At 46.3% G+C, this 21,417-nt stretch overlaps 2 protein-coding genes across 4 annotated transcripts; both read right to left on the reverse strand.

Moving 5' to 3' along the window:
* Positions 1–111: 111 nt before the first annotated feature.
* LOC103986537 (protein SPA1-RELATED 4) lies at positions 112–15,196 on the reverse strand. Of its 2 annotated transcripts, XM_009404553.3 has the most exons (7): positions 14,311–15,196; positions 14,055–14,212; positions 12,819–13,785; positions 12,608–12,754; positions 12,179–12,490; positions 11,916–11,975; positions 112–554 (listed from the first exon to the last, which is right to left on the reverse strand). In XM_009404553.3, the coding sequence occupies exons 1-7, from the start codon at positions 15,016–15,018 to the stop codon at positions 366–368; spliced, it is 2,541 nt and encodes an 846-aa protein (XP_009402828.1). In that variant the 5' UTR covers positions 15,019–15,196; the 3' UTR covers positions 112–365. The 2 variants fall into 2 exon arrangements, with proteins under 2 accessions (XP_009402828.1, XP_009402834.1); XM_009404559.3 differs by lacking the exons at positions 112–554; positions 11,916–11,975 and having other exon boundaries at positions 12,213–12,490; positions 12,585–12,754.
* A 1,982-nt stretch (positions 15,197–17,178) lies between these two features.
* On the reverse strand, positions 17,179–21,081 carry LOC103986534 (chaperone protein ClpB1). 2 transcript variants are annotated; one of them, XM_009404552.3, is made up of 7 exons: positions 19,739–21,081; positions 19,217–19,398; positions 18,833–19,114; positions 18,418–18,758; positions 18,058–18,337; positions 17,766–17,963; positions 17,179–17,672 (listed from the first exon to the last, which is right to left on the reverse strand). In XM_009404552.3, the coding sequence occupies exons 1-7, from the start codon at positions 20,895–20,897 to the stop codon at positions 17,361–17,363; spliced, it is 2,754 nt and encodes a 917-aa protein (XP_009402827.2). In that variant the 5' UTR covers positions 20,898–21,081; the 3' UTR covers positions 17,179–17,360. The 2 variants fall into 2 exon arrangements, with proteins under 2 accessions (XP_009402827.2, XP_064948271.1); XM_065092199.1 differs by having other exon boundaries at positions 18,418–18,754; positions 18,829–19,114; positions 19,739–20,995.
* Between the last annotated feature and the right edge of the window lie 336 nt (positions 21,082–21,417).

Here is a 21,417-nt window from a genome sequence, read left to right on the forward strand (position 1 = left end):
TTCTATTCTTCTTGTAGTGTCATTTTAGACTTCAAAATGAAATCACAAGGGAAGTGAAGTTGATTTGAAATGAGATCACATTAGATCAAGCTGAAATCAGGATGGCAAAAATTAAAAAGAGCTCAATTGATTTGATTGATTATATATGAATGATGTACACAAAACAATTCCCTCTCAGTCTTCTTTCCAAATCGTTTGCTATGATACAGATGCTAACATCTTCTCCTATGATCGATCAATAACAGAGCCACCGAACTCTGGCAAATTCGCCACAACCGCAACTGTGTGCTGATGCGTAGAGTTCAGATTAAGAACCTCCATGTTGTGACCCCAGAACTCATCACCTCTAGCTTCCGAATTGGCAGCTACACCATCTCCAAGAACTTGATGTTACCACTTGAGTTTGCAGCCAGCAAGGTGGATGACTGGCCTCGCCAGCAAACACAAGAGACGAACTGGGAAGCGTCGTCGTTCTCCTGACCTGATATGGGGTCTGTGGTGCTGAATTTGTAGGACAACACCGGCATGGGAAAAGCTTTGTGGTAGATGAACACCTGAACCAGTTGATGAGGACAACAATTGTGACTTGCAGATAACATTTCAAAGCTTTCCACTTCAGAAAATTATGATACAGAAACAGACTCTAACATCTACTAACTTCTTATGTCGATGACAATGAAGAGAAAATAATGGTTAAGGGCTTCCTTCAGCATAAGGATTCTATATTGTCAGTTCAATTGGAAGATGACTCCAAAAGTCCTTGAATATGACAAGTGAAATCTCAACAAGATGCTAAAAGAAGCATCTTTAATTTCTTTATCATCTCTGTCGAAGTTTGATCTGGTCCAGCTTGAACATTCTTGTTTCTTTAACAATATAGTATGATAATATCTCAAGTTGTTAATATGGCAATATACTGTGCTGAAAAAGAAAACACCTCTGCTAACAGATAAACTGTTGTTGATTTTGCAGAGGTTTGACAGAGAGATCTTCTTTAAAGAGACTCCTTTTCTGTACTGCAAAACTAAGTATGATGGTGCCATGGATCAGAGTCCAGGTTGCAGCATAAGAGCATAGAGATTGTTTTGTGAAAGGTCATAATTGTCTTAAGATAAATCTGTCAATTTGGTGGCTGGGAAGGCTAAGGGCAGCAGTTCATTTGGTTGGAGGGAGATTGTTCTGTAGTTATCAGCTGGCTTCAGAAGGATAATGAGATGCATGCACAAATATATTGTTGCAAGATATGCCAAGCATGATGAGACTCCAGCAAATAGGATCTCTCATATAATCAGAAGACTCTGTTGTAAATTGGCTCTCAATCAGGGTTTATTAACTTACAGTTCATCTTGTCATAGAATTAGTAATTTTCTCTGATCCATTAAAAGAAACAAAAAGGAAGAACACTTGAAGCTGTTGTGTTTTGGTAGTAGTAATAAGCATATCAGTTAAATCACCAGTGTCAGGGAATATTCTGTCTATGCAACAATGTTCAATAGCCACCTCTGAGTCGATGTGGCATCTCAAAGCCGACATAGCCCTTCGAGTCCGTAATCGTACCTCCGTATCAAAGAGGCGCACGCATGGGTATGAACTTGAAGGGACACAACATTCCCATAGCTACATACGACCGTGCCTGTGCGGCCCGAGATCATACAAGACGATACCGCACAGCGGGGAATAGTACAGTTCCACCCGTGTCGCCCGAAGAATAAGTACCGACCTGTCACGAACGGTCATCACGCACCCACAACAACTTCGTTCAACGAACTGTTCGTCGCTTTTGCATGCTTATATAGAGACATGACAGCATGTTTTGACTTGGTTTTGTGTGTGTGTGTTTTTTTGCTTGAAAAATGTAAACAACGACAGTTCGCAATGTTGCAGTGCGACCGCTCGTCGCGTCGGGTCGAACTACCCCAAAATGGTTCCGTTTTCGCATGCCACAGCTTAATTTCTGTAAACCGTAGCTGCATAAAAAATGTTAGTCATCTCAGCACCCTGGAACCCCCTAGGTGGCATAAGGCTGGATGAGGCTTCGGTATATTGTCAAGCGTTGAACAATCTTCACAAGTTCTCACATTAACTTGACGGGAACATGCTTTCGTGCCCGACACCCGGTGAGCAATTATTTGTGGACGTGTAACTGTTCGTTCTACCTTCTAAAGTCATTGTTTTCTCCTTCCTCTCTTTTCTCCCTTGCACTCAAGATGCTCGCTAAATTACTTGTAAGACTTCTCTCTTCGTGAGATGTCGGGACTTGTCCATCGCTCGTTTTCAATCTAATCAACTTTCTATTTTATAGGTCCTTTGGGACCTATACAAGGTTGCAACTAGGCTGAACCTTTGCATACGCATATATTGTAAGGGCGCCTCATGACTTAGGCAATCCTAGCTAAGTCCGAGGAGTTGGTGCAAGGGGTGCTTCACGACTTAGGCAACTTCATCTAAGTTCGTGACTTTGCCGCAAGGGTGCCTCATGACTTAGGTAATTCCAGCTAAGTCTGTGACATTGTGACATCAGAGCGGGCAAACAATTCGAGCAAGGTGTGAAAAAACTTTACAATCTCGCCGTGGCAAAGCATCATGGTGAATCAAGCAAGGCAGGGCAAGCCGGACCATTGTCTCAAGCAGTCGCAGGTGGGCTGTAAGTGCAAACTTGCTCTCATGTTGGTGGAGCCGCACTAGGGGATCGTGGCAGCGAACATGATGAGCGAGAAGTTGGCTACTCTCTGCGAACGAAGGAGGCGCAATCTGGAGCGTCAACCAAGAAAAAGAGCCATAAGGAGAGACTCACAACGACAGAAATCTGCCTAGATATTCTTGAAGTGAGCTTGGAGGAACTCTACCAAGGCCAACGAAGGCTTCTTGGGATAGAGAGCTCGCAAGAAGAAGCTAAATCCCGAATCGACAAGGTTGAGGCCCTAGTCGATTGATTGATGGACGATACGAAAGACTCCGTGCAACATTTGCATGAAGTCATGGCAAAACTCACTTCCAGAGTGACAGCGCTCACAAGGGCACTAAATGCGGGAGGGAGCAACACCTGTGTTACGCCATCACAAAACTTGAGGGTACCCGAGCCTCATTGCTATGAAGGTGCTAGGAACGCAAAGGAGCTCGAGAATTTCTTGTTTGATATGGAATAGTACTTTCAAGCTACAAAGCACAATTTTAAAGATACCAAAGTTTCAATAGCAATCATGTATCTGAATAGGGATGCAAAACTTTGGTGGCGAACCCGTTGGGAGGAGATCCAACAAGGTCGGTGTCGAGTGGACATATGGGAAGACTTGAAGCAGGAGTTGAGAACTCAGTTTCTACCCGAAAACATAGAGTTCATTGCAAGGAGAAAGTTGAGACAACTCCGCCAAAGTACTTCCATCCAAGAACACGTGAAATAATTTTATGCACTGATGCTGTACATACAAGACATGTCCAAGAAGGATAAGTTGTTTAGCTTCCTTGATGGCCCGAAGCTATGGGCTTAACAGGATCTATATCGAAGGAATGTCACCGATGTAATCGGGGTAATTACAGTCGCAGAAAGGCTCACCGACTTTGTTTCCTCGGAGGAGTCAGGAAAAAGGAAACAATCTTCAGGAAACTGCCCTCCAAAATATTCTTGAGGAAAGGAGCCCGGGGGTGAACAAAGGAAGAAGAGTTCTCATAAAGAGCCAAGCTCAAAAGGCAAGGGCCCAAAACTTGGCAGATTTTTTTGTGCGGAGGGCCGCACATGGTGAGGGAATGCCCACAGAAACAGGCACTCAATGCCTTAACAGCTTCAATCCATCTCCCCAAATCAGATAAGGGCAAGACCGTCGCCCTCAGTTCAAATAGTTCAGAATCGAGCAGTGATGACGAAGTGTCACAAGGTCCCCGAATGGGAGTAATACGTTTGTTGAATGCATTGTGGGGTCAAGTGGGGGAGAACATAAAGGCAAATCCATTGAAAGCAGGGAGTAGCGAGCTGATGTATGTGAACATTAAGCTTAATGGCCAAACAACCTAATGGTGGACACGGGTGCTACCCACAACTTTATTGTCGATCGAGAAGCAAAGCAACTTGGGCTGATCTTGGAGAAGAACCCAAGTCAGATGAAGGCAGTGAACTCGGAAGCCAAGCAGATCTCTGAGCTGGCAAAGGGAGTCCCCATCAAGATTGGAACATGGAGCGGGAGCACAAACATGATGTCGGTGTCATTGGATGACTTCCAAGTGATCCTTGGAATATAGTTCGTGCACGTGGCTAAGTTGGTACCAATGTCGTTCCTAAACTCCCTATGTATGATGGGAGGTGACGACCCCTGTGTAGTTCCCATCTTGTAGAGAGGAACCAAGGATCCCTAGCAGATATCAACATTACAACTAAAGAAAGGGGTATGAAAAGGCGAATTAACATTTGTGGCTGCTGTGAAGCTAGAGCCCCTCGATGGGGAGGTCATTCATGAACCTGCTATGGTGGCGAACGTTCTAAAGGAGTTCACAGATGTTATGCCACTTGGGCTGATCTTGGAGAAGAACCCAAGTCAGATGAAGGCAGTGAACTCGGAAGCCAAGCGGATCTCCGAGCTGGCAAAGGGAGTCCCCATCAAGATTGGAACATGGAGCGGGAGCACAAACATGATGTCGGTGTCATTGGATGACTTCCAAGTGATCCTTGGAATATAGTTCGTGCACGTGGCTAAGTTGGTACCAATGTCGTTCCTAAACTCCCTATGTATGATGGGAGGTGACGACCCCTGTGTAGTTCCCATCTCGTAGAGAGGAACCAAGGATCCCTAGCAGATATCAACATTACAACTAAAGAAAGGGGTACGAAAAGGCGAATTAACATTTGTGGCTGCTGTGAAGCTAGAGCCCCTCGATGGGGAGGTCATTCATGAACCTGCTATGGTGGCGAACGTTCTAAAGGAGTTCACAGATGTTATGCCACCTGAGTTGCAGAAAACTCTACTACCATGTAGAGGCGTGGATCATCATATCATGCTGGAGTCGGGACTAAAGCCTCTAGTGAGACCACTATACCGCATGTCCCCTCCAGAGTTAGCAGAGCTCCGAAAGTAGTTAAATGAACTTCTAAGCGATGGTCTCATCTACAGTTCTAAAGCATCATTCGGAGCTCTAGTTTTATTCCAAAAGAAACAAGATTGGAGCCTTCGGCTATGCATCGATTATCGAGCCTCAATAAGGTAACGGTGAAGAACAAGTATCTCATCCCGCTCATCATGGACTTATTCGACCAATTAGGCAAAGCAAAGTATTTCTCCATACTCGACCTCTGGTCGGGGTATTGGCAGGTGTGCATTGCTAAAGGCGACAAAACGAAAACTACCTACGTGACTAACCAAACGTTCGAGGAGCACATCGAGCACATTCGGACAATTTTCAAGGTTCTCAGGGAGAACACCTTGTTCATGAAAAGGGAGAAATGCTACTTTACTTAGATGAAGATCTTATTCTTGAGGCATCGAATCAGTAATGTTTCTATTCGTTGGACAAATCAAATGTGCAAGCTGTTGCAGAATGGAGAACTCCAAAGAAGGTGTCAGAGCTGAGATCCTTCTTTGGTTTCATCAACTATTATCGACGCTTCATAACTGGATATTCGAAGCATGCAACCTCACTGATGAAGTTGTTGAAGAAATAGCAGCCTTGGAGATGGTCTGACAAATATGAAGCTACATTCCAAGATCTAAAGGTTGTTGTGTTGGAAGAACCAATGCTTAAATTGCTGGATTATGGGGAGCCCTTCGAAGTCCATACAGATGTTTTAGATTTTGTTATTAGGGAGTACTCATATAGGAGGGTCACCCGGTGGCCTACCGGAGCCGCAAGCTCAATGAGACCGAGCGGCGGTTTCCGATGCACGAGAAGGAGATGATAGCAGTGGTCCACTGTCTACGAATTTGACGACACTACCTTCTCGGATCGTGATTTGTACTGAGGATGAATAACATCGCTTTAAGTTACTTTCAAACTAAAAAGAAACTCTCCCCAAAGTAAGCACGATGGCAGGACTTCCTGGCCAAATTTAATATGACAATGAAGTACAAGCCCAGATGAGCAAATGTCATGGCCGATGCGCTGAGTCAGAAAGTGGAGCGAGTGAATGCCATGCAGCTAGAAGGCGGAAGCCAAGCAAGTTAGCTGCACTCCAACTTCCTTTCCAGAATCAGGGATGGACTGTATAGTGATCCCCAAGCAGTGACCCTGATGCAACTAATCAAAGAAGGCAAGACACGATGATTTTGGATCCAGGAGGGACTCATTTACACTAAAGGGAATAGGGTTTATATTCCTCAAATGAATAATTTGAGGTGCAAACTCTTAAGAGAGTGTCACGATTCCCTTTGGGCAGGACATCCGGGCATTCGTCGAATATTGACTCTCATGGAGAGGGCCTTCTACTGGCTGAAGATGGGGACTGATGTGGAAGAATATGTTCGAACGTGCCTTACTTGCCAACAAGATAAGGTGGAGCAGCGAAAGCCAATGAGACATTTGGAGCCGTTGCCCGTACCAAAAAAGCCATGGGAGAGCATTTCCTTCGACTTCATATCAAGCTTGCCAACAATAGAGGGACTCAAATTGATACTTGTGGTGGTTGATCGATTTTCAAAATATGCAACTTTCATTGTTGCACCTCTATACTATTCAACAGAGGAGGCGGCCAAGCTGATGATGATGAATATGGTGAAATATTGAGGGGTCCCGCATAATATCATTAGTGATCGAGACGCTTGGTTCTTGGGATGATTCTAGACTGAACTATTTAAATTATTGGGGTCTAAGTTATACTTCTCCACAAGTCTCCACCCTCCGACGGATGACCAAACCGAAAGGATAAACTCGCTCCTTAAGCAATATCTTCGGCGCTGCGTCAGTGCCAACCAATGAGATTTGGTGAAGCTGTTGGACATAGCCCAATTCTCCTACAATTTGCAGCAGAGCTGTACGTCCAACAAGAGCCTATTCGAGATCATTACGTGATAACAGTCGTTGACTCCTCACACCTTGGCTATCGAGTATACTGGAAGTAATCCGTCAGCATATCACTTTGTAAAAGACATGACTTACTTGGAGAAGGCATCCAAAAAGATGAAGAAGTGGGCAGACTTGGGAAGGCAACCACAAGAGTTCAAAGTCAACGATTTGGTATTGGTAAAGCTCCAACAAATATCACTCTAATTCTTTACGCACAAAGTATGCAAAGGATTGGTGCATAAGTATGAAGGGCCCTTCCCAATTATCAGTAGGGTAGACAACGTCTCCTATAAGTTGCAGCTACCGGCGTGGCTCAAAATTAATAATATTTTTCACACTAGCAACTTCAAAGCCTACCATTCAGATCCACAAGATGCTTCCCGAAGTGTTCCAACTCGGCTACCCCCGACCAGAGCCTCCTACGAGAAGCGAGTTGAAACTATTTTAGCATATCGCAAGATAAAGCTACCCAATGGAGCTGAGCAGACCGAGTACTTGGTGAAGTAGCGAAAGCTTCCCCGAACTAAAGCTAGTTGGGAGCTCGAAGATGCCCTATAACATGAAGAAGCAGTCGTCAACAACTACCAATAAGCATCAACAAGGGCGTCGATAGTTTAAGTGGGGGAGAATGTCACGAACGGTTATCATGCACCCACAATAACTTCATTCAACGAACCGTTCGTCACTTTTGTATGCTTATACAGAGACATGCCAGCATGTTTTACCATGGTTTTATGTTTTTTTTTTCTTGAAAAATGTAAGCAACGATAATTCGTAGCGTTGTAGTGCGACTGCTCGCCACGCTAGGCCGAACTGCCCAAAATGGCTCTATTTTCGCGTGTCATGGCTTGTTTTCTACAAACCGTAGTTGTACGCGAAACATCAGCCATCACAACACCCTGGAACCCCCCAAGTGGCATAGGGCTGGATGGAGCTTTGATATATTGTAGGGCGTTGAACAATCTTCACAAGTTCGCACGTTAACTTTACGAGAACTTGCATTCGCACTAGACACCTGGTGAGCCGTTGTTTGTGGATTTGTAGTTGTTCATTCGACCTTCTACCTTCTAAAGTCTTTGTTTTATCTTTTCTCTCTTACACTCAAGGTGCTCACTGAATTTCTTGTAAAGCTTCCCTTTTCACGAGACGTCGAGATTTGTTCGTCGCTTATTTTCATTCTAATCAACTTTCTATTTTACAGGTCCTTCGGGACCTATACGAGGTTGCAACTAGGCTGAACCTTTGCGAACGCATATATCGCAAGGGCACTTCATGATTTAGGCAATCTCAGCTAAGTCCGAGGAGTTGGTATAAGGGTGCTTCACGACTTAGGTAACTTTAACTAAGTTCGTGACTTTGCCGTAAAGGTACCTCACGACTTAGGCAATTCCAGCTAAGTCCGTGATAGACTGCTTGGAGCATTGACGACCCTTAACAACCTGATTATGACCAACTCCCTGCGATAGGTATAAATATCGACCCCCTGGTCAGTGCCAGGGGATCGAACCTCAGACACAAAAAAAATCCTCAGATCCACCTCTAACTAACTTAAGCTTCGAAGGGGTTGAGTCGGGAATCCTCCTCCCGACATTGACCGCTTGTGTAGGAAGGCAACACTAAAGTAGGAATCCAAGTCCCACCTCGGGTCGACCTCAAAGACGCCAGCTCTGACTTGACCTCACCCTTACATCCCAATCTCGGACACCCACGTGGACACCCTCGCATGATCGGGATCAAACCAAGCCTTTACCTCGATCAAGCAAAATCGCTCCCATGCTATGCACCTCGACTATGAGCTCTTAGCTCCCCAAGGGGGGGAGCATTGATAAGATCATTTAGTCCCACATTGGTTGAGGAGTATGGGAACCAAGGGCTCATAAGTCTGTCGGGTCTCTCTTACCCTAAATCGTGCAGAAACACCTATCGACCAAAGTGGATAATTCTTCGCAAGCTTATGGGCCACACTAATAATCAACTAACCAATAGTTCCTTATCAAATTAGCGTTATAAGGAGGGCCTACCTTAGCCAGAAGGTTCGCTACGACGGATGTGTGCCTAAGTCGTGCACCTCGATCGTGCAAGGCATGCTAAGGTGGATCTACGCCCGAGTTGTGTATTAATTTAATTTAGGAAGATCGAAATATTTAATTTAGGAATTAACTTTTATTTCTTTACTTACCTTCCTAATTTAAGAAATATTAATCTTATTTTCTTGTTTGCTATTGAGAATTAGGAAATGATTATTAAGAATTCTAAATATGATATCAAATTTATTAGTATATTAAATAAAAATAATTTATATTAAATAAATATGAAAATTAAGGAAAACTTCTTTTAATGGAGGTTCATCTCATCCTTTAAGGGTTTCCCTATCTTTTTTGAAAATAAAAATATTTATTTTAATTCCTTAAATATTAAAATTTTTATAGTTTGAAAATATTTATCAATCCTTTTAATATTAAAATATTTCTTATTAAATTAAAATATATTATCTGAAGTTTTTAAATGATTCTTCAATCCTCTTTAAAGGTTTTTATTTTGAATTTAGACATACTGAAATTATACATATTTTATGTATTAAATACATGATATCTGATTTTTTATATTTGGATTAAAAATGTTATTTCCTCGTATTGCAGTTTATCTTTTAATCTTATCTAGATGAAACTATATTATGAGTAGTTCAAAAACATATTTCTTAATCCTTTAAATGTTAAAATTTTTATTGTTAGATTATAACATATTATCTAAAAAAAATTTATCCCTTTAAATATTTAAAGTTTTATTATTTAATTAGATCATATTGAAATTATTCATGTCATATTAAAGTATGACTTCTAATTATTATTGAATTAAGAATATCATTTCCTTAATCTTATTCTTTAGTCTATTGTTATGTTTTAATGTATTATTGTTAGTGAATATATGTTATCATAATTCAATATTGATGAAATTGAATAAAAATATAGTTAAAACAGTCCACAAGCCTAGCCCAACCCAGAGGTCAGGCCACAACCCACTAGCTAGGCACAGTCAGCAAACTAGGCCCAACCCGTAGGCCAAACCCAACTCACGAGTTAGGCCCTAGCCCGTAGGCTAACCCAACCTAACCCAACATGTGTAGTCACGTGTGATATGTGACCAGTCCATGGGCCAAGGTTGGCCCAATCTTGTGTGATGCATGCACAGTTATATGCAATGTATATTACCAGTATATGAGTTGACCCAACTTAGTCCAATATCATGTAATTGTTGGATTTGAGCCCAAACATTGATTGAACTAAACGAGACTTAGATTAGTTTAGATCAATTCGGGATGATTTTGAATTGATTGATTTATTCAAGTCAGTTTTATCTAATTTAAACCTAATCCAGTTCAAATCATACTAGTCTAGGATGATTTCAGATCAGTTAAATGAGGATTAGAGATCAGTTCAACTAGGTTCTAGTTAAATCTGAGTTTAATATGATCGATTGAACTATAGTTCAAGTCAATTGAGGACTAATTGATAGTATTTGATATGAATGATATTTAAAAGAGATATTTTTAAAGTATTATTTCATCCTAATATATACATAACTAGTATGAGATAATTTTATTACCCTATTGAGTGCAGGTAGGGCAATTCTTTTTGAAAATTAGTGGACCATCAAACGTGGTGGTTGGATGGTTCCTCCATCCGCTATTGGGAGGAATACGTCCCCACTTTGGTAGGTGAGGGACATCACCCCATCTGCTGTTGGGAGTGCGACATGAGTTTGCCTCCATCCGCTATGTGGAGAACACAAACTCATTCCGTAAGATAAAAGCCTCTCCATCCGCTGTTGGGGGAGTGCTCCTTCAAGTATTTGATATGCACCAATGGGATCATTGAGTTTTTATCATGTATTCATTTTGAGTTGATTTTTTAGGTTCCTACTCAGCGTTGCTGAATTTTTTTTATTTTTAATTTTTAAAACAGTCTCTCACTAGTATTAAATTAGATTACAGTGGAGAGCGGACCTTTCTCTACTATTAGGTATAGCTCTTGGATGATTCTTTGAGTTAACATCACTATGTCTACTTTTTAACTTATGATTTGATGAATAAATAAATTATAATAAATATTTATAAATTATGAATAAAATGATGTTTATCTACTTGGCTTTAAATGTGTGGAAAGATATGATTCTGAAAAGAAAAAAATCCAGGATATAACAACAGACAACCTACTACAGTAAGCCAAGGAAACAAAGACGAACCACTTGACCTGAAAATGGCTTACCACGATAAATCTCTTGCACCTGAAGGCACAACGGATCCAATCGAAAAGCAAAGACCCTGATCACCCACAACACAGAAGATGTACCCTGAGCCTCTTATGAGGAACTTGGGGCGCGCTTCTGTGAGGGGGAGAGAATGATAGGGAATATTCTAGTATCATTCACGCGACAACAATCGGTGTGGCATCTCGAAGCCGACGTGGCACCTCGGAGTCGACAGTTATACCTCAATATCGAGGAGGTGTATGCACAAGTATGGACTTGAAGGGAAGTAGCAACCCCGTGATGACGTGCGATCATGGTTGTGCCGCTCGAGGTCATACAAGATGGCACCGCGCATCTCTTGGAGAATTTGTACGACCGCTCAAAACATCAACAACTATTAACAACCTAAGTACGATCGACTCTCTATGACATGTATAAATATTGACCCATTGGTCAGCGCCAGGGATCATACCTCGGACATGAAAAAACACTCTCGGATCCATCTCTGACCCGACCTTACCCTTCTACCCCCCATCTTGGATACCCATGTGGATGCCCTCGTACGATCGGAACCAGACCAAACCGTATTGACCATCAGGACACGGCGTGAAGATGCCAACAACTAGCATGTGAATGGTATCTATGAGAAGGATGGATGAAGTTGAAGCACAAGATATGCATACCTCATTTGTTTCAGAGCCTGTAGCAATGTATCCATCAGAAACGGATAGGCCAACAAAGTTCTGCAACATGAAAAAGGGAAAAGCTCCGGCAATGAGAAATGGGTTTCAACACTAACTAATGTAATAAAAGAAAGAGTAGTTGCAATCTCATATGACTTCAAAGAATGTGATCATATAGCAGCAGTGTGATGTTTCCTGTGGATTTTCATGCATCCACCTAAAGTATAGCAGTGCTGATCTTTCTTGTCAGGTTGTCAGCTTACCTTATTGTTGGTATGACCTGCGAATGTCTGAAGAGGGGCTTCGTGCACTCCTGATGTGCTCGCCGGCAAATTCCAGAGCTTGAGGGAGTTATCGGTCGAGGCGGAGACGACGTGCGACGAATCGAGGTACTTCACGTCGCTCACAGTCTTGGTGTGGCCGGCTAATGTGCAACAAGGCATTCTCAAGTTCCGGAGATCGAAGCAGTAGACCTTGTGATCCGCTGAGCCCACCGCCAGCAAGTGCGCCGACTCCGGCTGGAACTGAATGGAACACACGTTCGCCTTGGTTCTGATGGTGCCGACGCTTCCGGCCTGCAACATCACCGCATTTCAACCACAATGCATCGCAGTTTCCTCGTCACCTTGAATTCACTGTGTGGCATACATAGTTCAAAAGCAGACATACAGCAAGTGCAAGAATAGAATTGCCTTATTGATGCTCCACAGCTTCACGGTACCATCGTCGCCTCCACTGGCCAGCCTGGTTGGGTCCGCGAGGGAGAAGTCCACCGACCACACCCGCTTCTCGTGCTCCCTCATCTCCGCCAGGCTTTGGCTCCTCGTCACATCCCACACCTGTATGCGTTGGGAGCGATGAGATTTGTGATGGAGATCGATGGATAGATTTCTTGGTGGCTACCTGCACGACACCTTCGAAGTCGCTTGAAGCGATCTGACTCTTGATGTAGCCGTTCCAGCAGATGCAGCTGAGCTTTGATCGGTTGGACATCTCGACGACGGGGTAATGGATGCCGCGGTCCTCGTTGAGAATCATGTCGCATTCGAAGACTTTGATCTTCTTGTTGACGCCGGCGGTGGCAAAGAACTCGTTGTCGCGGTCGAAGTCCATGGAGCACACCAGGTTCATGGAGTTCAGCAGATCTCCTTGTTTCAGGTCAGCTTTCACCTTCAATCTGCTGAAGGAGAGGTACTTGCACAGGCCCTCGAGGAAGGGGTTTATCCACTCGTTTCTTCTCCCACCACCACGTCCTTCCTGGAGCACCACGTCATCGACGGAGCTCCGCTCCGTCCGGACGGCCGATCCCGTGCCGCTGCTTGTGCCCTGCAACTGTTTGCTCTCTGGTCTGCGTGTCGATCTTGATCCCCTGCGTCTCGTGGAAAAGTAGGCTGCCTCCAGCTTCTTGAAGTTCTTCATCAATCTGGAGCTCTTCGACGCGATGCTGACCTGAATCTGCAGCTCTGTTCCTGATCTCGGTGCCTCAGCCATGAGATGGCCGAGCTCCTCTTCACCCACTCCGTTGTTGAACTCTGATCTGAAGCGTTTCCTCGAGGCAAAGGAGGATGAGTCCACATCCGCTACAGGATGATCCAACGTTGATGTGGCTGAACGCCCGCCTCTGTCCAATTCAGGGTATGAATTCTGCAGAAGGATCGAGCGCTGATCTTGAACTTCTTGTACGTCCGCAGAGATGAAACAAATGGAATCACGCAACCTATCCGCGACTTCTTGCTTCCTTTGCTTCAGGTGCAGAAGAAACTCAAGTAGTAGTTCCTCATCTTCTATCTCCTCTGTTAACTTGATCGCTGCTACCCGCTCTTCCAACTTGCTTGTTGGTCGATTGAGGAACTCACTGCGCAGCACCTCACTGGCAGATGCCACACAAATTGCAATGTTTTTTGTCACTCCAATGGCCATCAAAAACTAATTTGCAAGCATATGAGCATGGATCACAATGCAAATAGTTGCAACTAGTAACATTTGGATGAAAAGCTTCAGCTGAGTTGAATTTGATTAAGTTGGGGAGCATGTTCAAGCTTCAAACGCTAAATGAGCGAAAAAGTATGTGGACTGTGATGAACTCGTTCACCATGAGAGTTGTGGTCACACCTGAATCAAGAAGGAGAGAGAACGGACCTGATCTTGGGCCGGGTATCTGGCTGAGGGTGCAACAGCCAGAGGCAGAAGGAAGCTTCCTTTGGCCACTTGAGCAGCAGCTGCGGCGGAAGGACGCGATGCCGGAGGTCGGCCATGGTGGTGAGCTTCTCCTCCAGCGAATCGAACGTGCAGAACAACTGCGAACAAAGGAAGGCCCACCTCGACGTCAGCGGATCAAACCACAGGGGTCATATAGCAAGAGAATACTGATCTCGCAGATCCATGGAGCATCGACCTCGAACAGAAGAACGCCCAAGCGGTAAACGTCGGCAGCGAATGTGCCCCGACCCACGCCGTCGGCCTCCTCCGGGCTGGTGTACCAGCTCCACTCCATGAGCAAGATCCGCTTCAGCGGGAAGGTCTTCTTCTCATCGGCGCCGTCCTCCTCCCTGCGATCTTTGAGACGGGTGGAGGAGGAAGGGCCATAGAAGGACCTGTTCCTCTCCGGAGGGCCGGGGCCCGACCCGCCGGCGGCATCGTCGTCATCGGAGGAGGAGGCGGAGACGGAGCCGGAGGTGGAACAAGAAGCGGACTCGATGAAGGAGACGCTGTTGAGGGGTGACATGACGAAGCAGGAGGGACGCACGTTAGCGACGACGACGCCCTGCCCGTGCGCCGAGCCCACCGCCTCCGCGATCTGCCTGAAGATGTGGAGGCATTCCAGGAGGTCCACTGCCCGGCCCGGCCGGTCGAGCCATTCTCGGAGGCTGACGTCCGCGTCCCCTCCCCCGCCCTTGTCGGCGGAGGAGAGGATGCGGCTGACCTGCTCCTGCGCTGCCTCTACCTCCTCCTCCTCCTCGAACTCATCCTCCTCCCTGACCAACGTGCGCCGGCGATGGCGGACGAGGCCGAGGCTACTGCTGGACGCGGGGTAGGCAGCGCCCGGGGCACCAGAAGCGGACGACCGCGCCGCCCACCCTGACGCCTCCTCGGAACCATCCATCACATATGTTTATCTCCTCCTCATGCTACAGAAGCCGCAACATATGTGGATCAACCGAAGCAGCACAGCCCGAAAACCAGGTGTTGCGGAGGTCGCAGCAAAACCAGGAGCGGAGAGAAAGAAACAAACAAGAAAGAAGCAACAAGTAGGGATAGATAGATAGATAGATAGATAGATAGAGAGAGAGAGAGAGAGAGAGAGAGAGAGAGAGAGAGAGAGAGAGAGAGAGTGGCGGAGAGGGTGGGAGAGGGTGGGATAAGGAGTACCGGCTGCAAGCTGCCCTCAGCCTGAGAAGAAAGAGAGCCGCATATTTCTAGCTTTACTTGGTCGCCCTTTCCTCTTTCTTTATTGCCTCCTTGTCTACCCCTCTCGTTCATTGGACATCTCAGGCTCACCTCAGCCTCACAAAATCCGTCACTGTGTGCATTGCTTTAACTTACGCACACTCGGCTCCCTCGTCCTTTGCCTTTTGTCTCCACGGTGAAACGTAGCGAGAGGGTTTCCTGGACCACGAAATGAATGACGCCCGTAGCGACGGCGTCAGTTTTGACTCGTCCCATAAAAATAATAACACTGTACGTCAAAAGACCGAGCGGCTTCTCTGGGACCGGGGACGTGGAATTATGCCATTACATTATAGCTCGTGTCCCCAGTGGGTGGCCTGGTGATATAAATATGGCAGGCGGCTTTACGTGGCTCAACGCGGGCCGCAGAAAGCCACGATCCAAGAGGGGATGTTCTCGTGGACAAGGTTTCCCCGAAGGGCGTGGGGAATCTTGAGCGGGATGGAGTTTCGGTGTCAGTAGCAGCAGTGGTGCAGAGGGAGAGAGAGAGAGAGAGACGAAGCAGTGGTGCTGTTCGCTGCGCTCGATGATGCACGCAAGGTGTTCGAGGAAAAGCAGGGAGAGCAAAGGCGCCCGGGGAGGAGCTATGAGCAGACTATGCAGTGGAGTGCGGGAGCGGGCGACTACGTTTTTTCGCTCGCCGATGTAACCGCGGAAGGAAGGACGTGGTGAGACTCTGGAATATAGATGCTCAATAAGGGTTAAATATGATTATATATATATTATATATAATGTGTGTTTGTGTATGTATAAATTGATAGAAAAGGAACAAATATAAAAATTATTATTTTATTTTACATATATTGATATATATCATCATTGAATTGAATTAAAAATTAGATTGATATATAAAGATCTGATAAATATATTATTATTAATTTAAGTTTGAACATTCTTGAGTTAATGGTTTAGACTTAACCATATTAATAAACTAATTATCCTATCAAACTGATGTGTGACATACAAACTTTTCTTACAAAACACTTATAAGGACATTGCTATTGCATGTTGTCAGGTGAAGGATATTGAACTAACTTGAGAAATTATGAACCCAAAACAATTTCGAAGTTTCCAAAATGTGAATATTAGACCACATTATGTTGGAAAATTTCCATATATCAGTGAGATGATATTGGTTTCATAATCACCTCCATAAGAATATGCTTGAAGGTAGAACATAGTTGATGGCAATTTAGAGCCTAGGAGTCAGAGGTGGCCCGACATGAAAACAGCACTGCCAACCTGCTTCAGAGTGTTGTCTCAAAGCAACATGTTTCAAGGTACATTGCAAAACATTGAAGTCCTGAACAAGGTTCAAACCAAATAATGTTAGCTGTTCTAGCATGTGATTCCTACTGCTATGTCTCACTGGCCAAGTCTAGACTTGGGAAACGTTGCCTAAATTCTCAACATGATAAGTATGATATGCATGCTCTGCATAATATAAATAGATTCTCGGGTTTCCTTAACTATAGATTGTCAGAGTATGTAGCACTATTAGAACAATTGGAATGAACATCAAATCAACTTGCAAAAGCTAAACCACAGTTATTGTAGCGTGCGACCCTAAATGCCTGCGGGTGGATCCCGGTCGATGTTAGTACATTAGGATCTCAAGAATTGCTACCCTTTTTGAGTTTGGTCCAACCATCGATAGGTCTCAAAATCACATAACAAGTAAGTAATTCTGGCTTCAACTGCTATGTCTGCTGGCACACTTGACCCTTTCTATTTGGTTTAACGTTAATTAACATTTATGTAATATTGTACTGTTCATTCTAAATAAACTAGAAGTTGGCACGCTTAACAAATGAAATACTTCAACGGGGACTCCGAACAGACTTAGCATATACTCTCCAAGAGGATAAACAAGAAGGATTTCACGGTAATTACATCACCACAAAGATCATCTTCGATCAAACAACAAAATAAACATCCAAGACAGGCAGCAATATCCCCCCCGTTTATTTCCCGTCTCCAATGATCATCGGCGTGTAACTACTCTTCGTCCATATCATCGACGTCCTCCTCATCGTGCAGGACCTTCATTTTCTTCACGGCCTGCACTGGGTCCTTCTTCTTGACAGCAGCACCATTGGGGATCTCGATGAGGATGTCCGACTTCTGCCCAGTGGTGGCGTTGACGAACCCTCCGTTCCTCTCAACCCTGTAATGCAGCTCCTTCTTCCCTCGGGCTGTATCGATGTACACAGTCGTGTTCTCGTCGATCTCCCCTCGTATAAGCATCTTGGACAGGTGCGTCACGACCTTCTTCTCCAGCCATCTCCTTATCGGTCTTGCACCGTACACCTGCAAGCTCGAGCACGCGGAACCCCCGTTAGTTCACGATCCTAGTAACAGGAACACGGCACGAGGGGCAACACTGGAAGCATCTAAGCTTACCGGATCATAGGATTCAGATAGCACAATGTCCAAGGCGGCATCTGTCACGGCCAAGGCAATGCCCCTCTCTGCGAGGCGGAGAGCGACATCCTTCATTTGGAGCCTGGCTACCTTCCTCAGTTGATCATGTGATAGCGGATCGAAGATTACTATCTCGTCCAATCTGTTCAGCAACTCCGGCCTGAAATGCTTTCTGACCTGCAGGATCAATCGATGGGTTATACATTTGATAAGATTAAGAATACAAATCAGTTCATATAACGCTATAAAAGAGATGGTCTCCATGAAGTACCTCTAGCAGTACGCGTTCGCGTGCGATCTGCATCGACGACTCGCCCACCATTCCGGCGAGGAGGTGTTCAGCTCCAAGATTAGAAGTCATGATGATGACTGTGTTGGTGAAATCGACAGTCCTCCCTTGGCCGTCGGTTAGTCTGCCATCGTCGAGAACCTGGAGGAGAGTATTGAAGACGGCGATATGGGCCTTCTCCACTTCATCGAAGAGAATGACACTGTAAGGCCTCCGCCTCACCGCCTCGGTCAGCTGCCCTCCTTCCTCGTGGCCCACGTACCTGCAAATCGAGGGGATGAATACCTCGCTTGCAAGGGAATCGAAGAAGGCAGCGATGGCAAGCTCGAGTAGATTACTCACCCTGGCGGAGCGCCAATCAGACGTGATACGGAATGCTGCTCCATGTACTCGGACATGTCGATGCGAACAAGAAGGTTCTCATCGTCAAACAGTTGCTCGGCAAGAGCCTTGGCCAGTTCTGTTTTACCCACGCCGGTCGGGCCCAAGAAGAGGAATGAGCCAGTAGGCTGCTGCGGTCGGCCGAGACCAGCTCTCGACCGGAGAACTGCCTCTGCCACCGCCTCCACCGCCTGATGTTGGCCGACCACTCTCTTGTGCAACCTCTCTGCGAGGCCAATCAACCTTTCCTTCTCATTCTGTCCCAGCCTTGTCACCGGAATTCCCGTCCATCGGCCCACTACCTGACCAAGAACCAAACTTTTAACATAGGGATCGATGGCAACGACAATCTTAATCCTGAGTTCGGGACACACACCTCTGCAATATGATCAGGCCCAACAGTCTCCGTCAGCATCAAATTCTCATTGGTGTCTCCCTCGAGTCTCGCAATAGCAGCATCAATCTCTTGCAGGGCACCGTACTTGAGGTCCGCAACGCGAGCGAGATCCATCCTCCGCTCGGCCTCCTGCAGAGTAAACATGAGCTCCTCCCGGCGCTGCTTCAAGCTACGAATCTCGTCGATTCTCTCCTTCTCCTTCCTGTACTTCATCATCAGCGGTTGCAGCTTATCCCTCAAATCATCCAGCTCCTTACGAACCTGGATAGGAGCACACCGAGCAGCATTGTCAGCACGCATCGCATATGAGAGAGAGAGAAAATCTGAAAAAAGATGAAGAGCTACAAGGTAACAGAGACCCACCTCAACTAGCCTGGCTTTACTGGCCTTGTCCTTCTCCTTCTCAAGTGCATGCAATTCAACTTCAAGCTGAATCCTTTTCCTCTCCAGGTTATCGATCTCCTCTGGCTGGCTATCAAGCTGCACCCTCACGTTCGCACAAGCCTCATCGACCAAGTCAATTGCCTTGTCCGGAAGATGTCGGCCTTGAAGAAACAAAAAGAAAACAATCTCAGAGCAGAAGAACAAGAGACTTTAAAGAATCAAATTTTGGTTATGCCTATGACATTAAACAATATTATCTAAAGATGAAGCAATTAGCATGTTTAGCAATCCAAAGCAGTTCCTTATGCAGTCCCAAATGCACAAAAGGTTCACAAATGTAGATAATTTCGCCATTGCTTGGAGAATTGGACACTATAAAGCAACAATTTTTTTGTCATCTGTACACACTGGCTGTCTAATTACTATTCTTGCTACTGTTTGGAGGAATCATATGTTTAATGAGCAGTTATAAAAGCTGGGAGAAGAAGTATGGAGACGTACCAGTAATATATCGGCTAGAGAGCTGGGCAGCGACCACAAGAGCCCGGTCCTGGATTCGAACACCATGATGTCCTTCGTACTTCTCCTTTAGGCCACGAAGGATGCTAATAGTGTCAGCGACGCTGGGCTCTGCCACATACACTTGCTGGAATCGTCGCTCGAAGGCTGCATCTTTCTCGACGTACTTCCTGTACTCCTCCAATGTCGTTGCTCCGATGCACCGCAGTTGCCCCCTCGCAAGCATCGGCTTGAAGAGGTTTGCGGCGTCCATGGAGCCCTCAGTGCGGCCCGCGCCGAGAACGAGGTGGATTTCGTCGATGAAGAGGATGACCTTGCCATCGGCCTCCTCCACCTCCTTGAGTACCGCCTTAAGGCGCTCCTCGAACTCGCCGCGGTACTTCGCCCCAGCAACCAATGCGCCCATGTCGAGCGCCACGAGGCGGACGTCTAGCAGATTGCTGGGGACATCGCCTCGCACGATCCTCTGCGCGAGGCCCTCGACGACGGCGGTCTTGCCGACACCGGGCTCACCGATGAGCACAGGGTTGTTCTTGGTCCGCCTCGACAGGATGCGGACGACGCGGCGGATCTCCTCATCACGGCCGATTACGGGGTCAAGCTTCCCCGCAACCTCGACGAGGTCGCGGCCGTAGGTCTTGAGGGCCTGGAAATTGGTGTCCCCGGAAGCGCTCTCGACCTTCTTGCCCTCCTTGCCACGGAGTTTCTCGACCTCGGCGCGGACTCGTGCGGCGCTGACGCCGGCCTCCTTGAGGCAGTCACCAATCTGATGGTCCTCGAGGATGCCAAGGATCAGCTGGTCGACAGCGAGGTGGGAGTCACCGCGTGACTTCTGGGAAGACTGAGCACGGCGGATGACCTTGATGAGGGAGGTGGAGGCAGGCACCTCGTCGGGCGGGGGGGACTGGGAGGGGAGCTTCTTGAGGGCGGCGGAGAGGACGCGCTCGAACGACTGCGCGGCAGAATCTCCGGCGCCACCGGAGGCGTTAGTGAGGGCCTGTCGAAGGATGCCATTGGCGTCAGCGGCGAGGACGGAGGCGAGGTGGAGCGGCGTGATTTGGGCGTGGCCCGAATTGAGGGCAAGCTCGTGGGCGGCGACGAGGGCCTCGTTCGTCTTGTGCGTGAACTTGTCAGGATTCATGGCGGATCGCGGTGCTTGCTTCGATGCGTCGATGTTGGTTTCTTTGTTTCTTGGCCGGAAAAGCGGAGAGGAGCGTTGCTTTTATACGAGATGGGGGGAGGACGAAGAGGAGAGGCTTCGCGAAGGGAGACGAAGGTGCGAGAGAGTGCGGGAGGTGTTGGGGCTGCCTCCGAAGCGGCGTGGAGAAATGACCCGTGATAGTGAACCGTCAGATGGGCATCGCACGGTTCAATTCATGGTTCGGTCGTGGTATTATGTTCCCTCTGGAACGTTTGAGAGAGTTCCGATATGGCGCTTTGGGTTTGGTGGAGTGGGGGACCGAGATGGGCTGTTGTTTGCGCTGGCATTGCTTGAGATAAAAGGTTTGGGAGGAGCACGTGAAACGAGCAATAACTCCCCCGGCCGACCCTATCTATAAGTTATACAAGCATTTTCCCACTAACTAATTATTTTTTATTACAAAAGGTTAATAATAATGAGATGTTTATGAAAGTTTTTATCACCTTCTAAGTTATTAATT

The sequence above is a fragment of the Musa acuminata genome, chromosome BXJ2-1 (genome assembly GCF_036884655.1).
Source record: "Musa acuminata AAA Group cultivar baxijiao chromosome BXJ2-1, Cavendish_Baxijiao_AAA, whole genome shotgun sequence".
NCBI classification, from domain to species: domain Eukaryota; kingdom Viridiplantae; phylum Streptophyta; class Magnoliopsida; order Zingiberales; family Musaceae; genus Musa; species Musa acuminata.

Bases quoted from the DNA above. Each gene is read 5' to 3' on its own strand.
- LOC103986537 (XM_009404553.3), bottom strand. From the start codon at position 15,018: ATGGATGGTTCCGAGGAGGCGTCAGGGTGGGCGGCGCGGTCGTCCGCT. The intron at 13,786-14,054 runs GTCCGTTCTCTC...GGCATCTGCCAG, and splicing joins GATACCCGGCCCAAGATCAG to TGAGGTGCTGCGCAGTGAGT. The intron at 12,755-12,818 runs GTAGCCACCAAG...CAACGCATACAG, and splicing joins ACTTCGAAGGTGTCGTGCAG to GTGTGGGATGTGACGAGGAG.
- LOC103986534 (XM_009404552.3), bottom strand. From the start codon at position 20,897: ATGAATCCTGACAAGTTCACGCACAAGACGAACGAGGCCCTCGTCGCC. The intron at 19,115-19,216 runs GTGGGTCTCTGT...GCTCCTATCCAG, and splicing joins GTAAAGCCAGGCTAGTTGAG to GTTCGTAAGGAGCTGGATGA. The intron at 18,338-18,417 runs GTGAGTAATCTA...CTCGATTTGCAG, and splicing joins CTGATTGGCGCTCCGCCAGG to GTACGTGGGCCACGAGGAAG.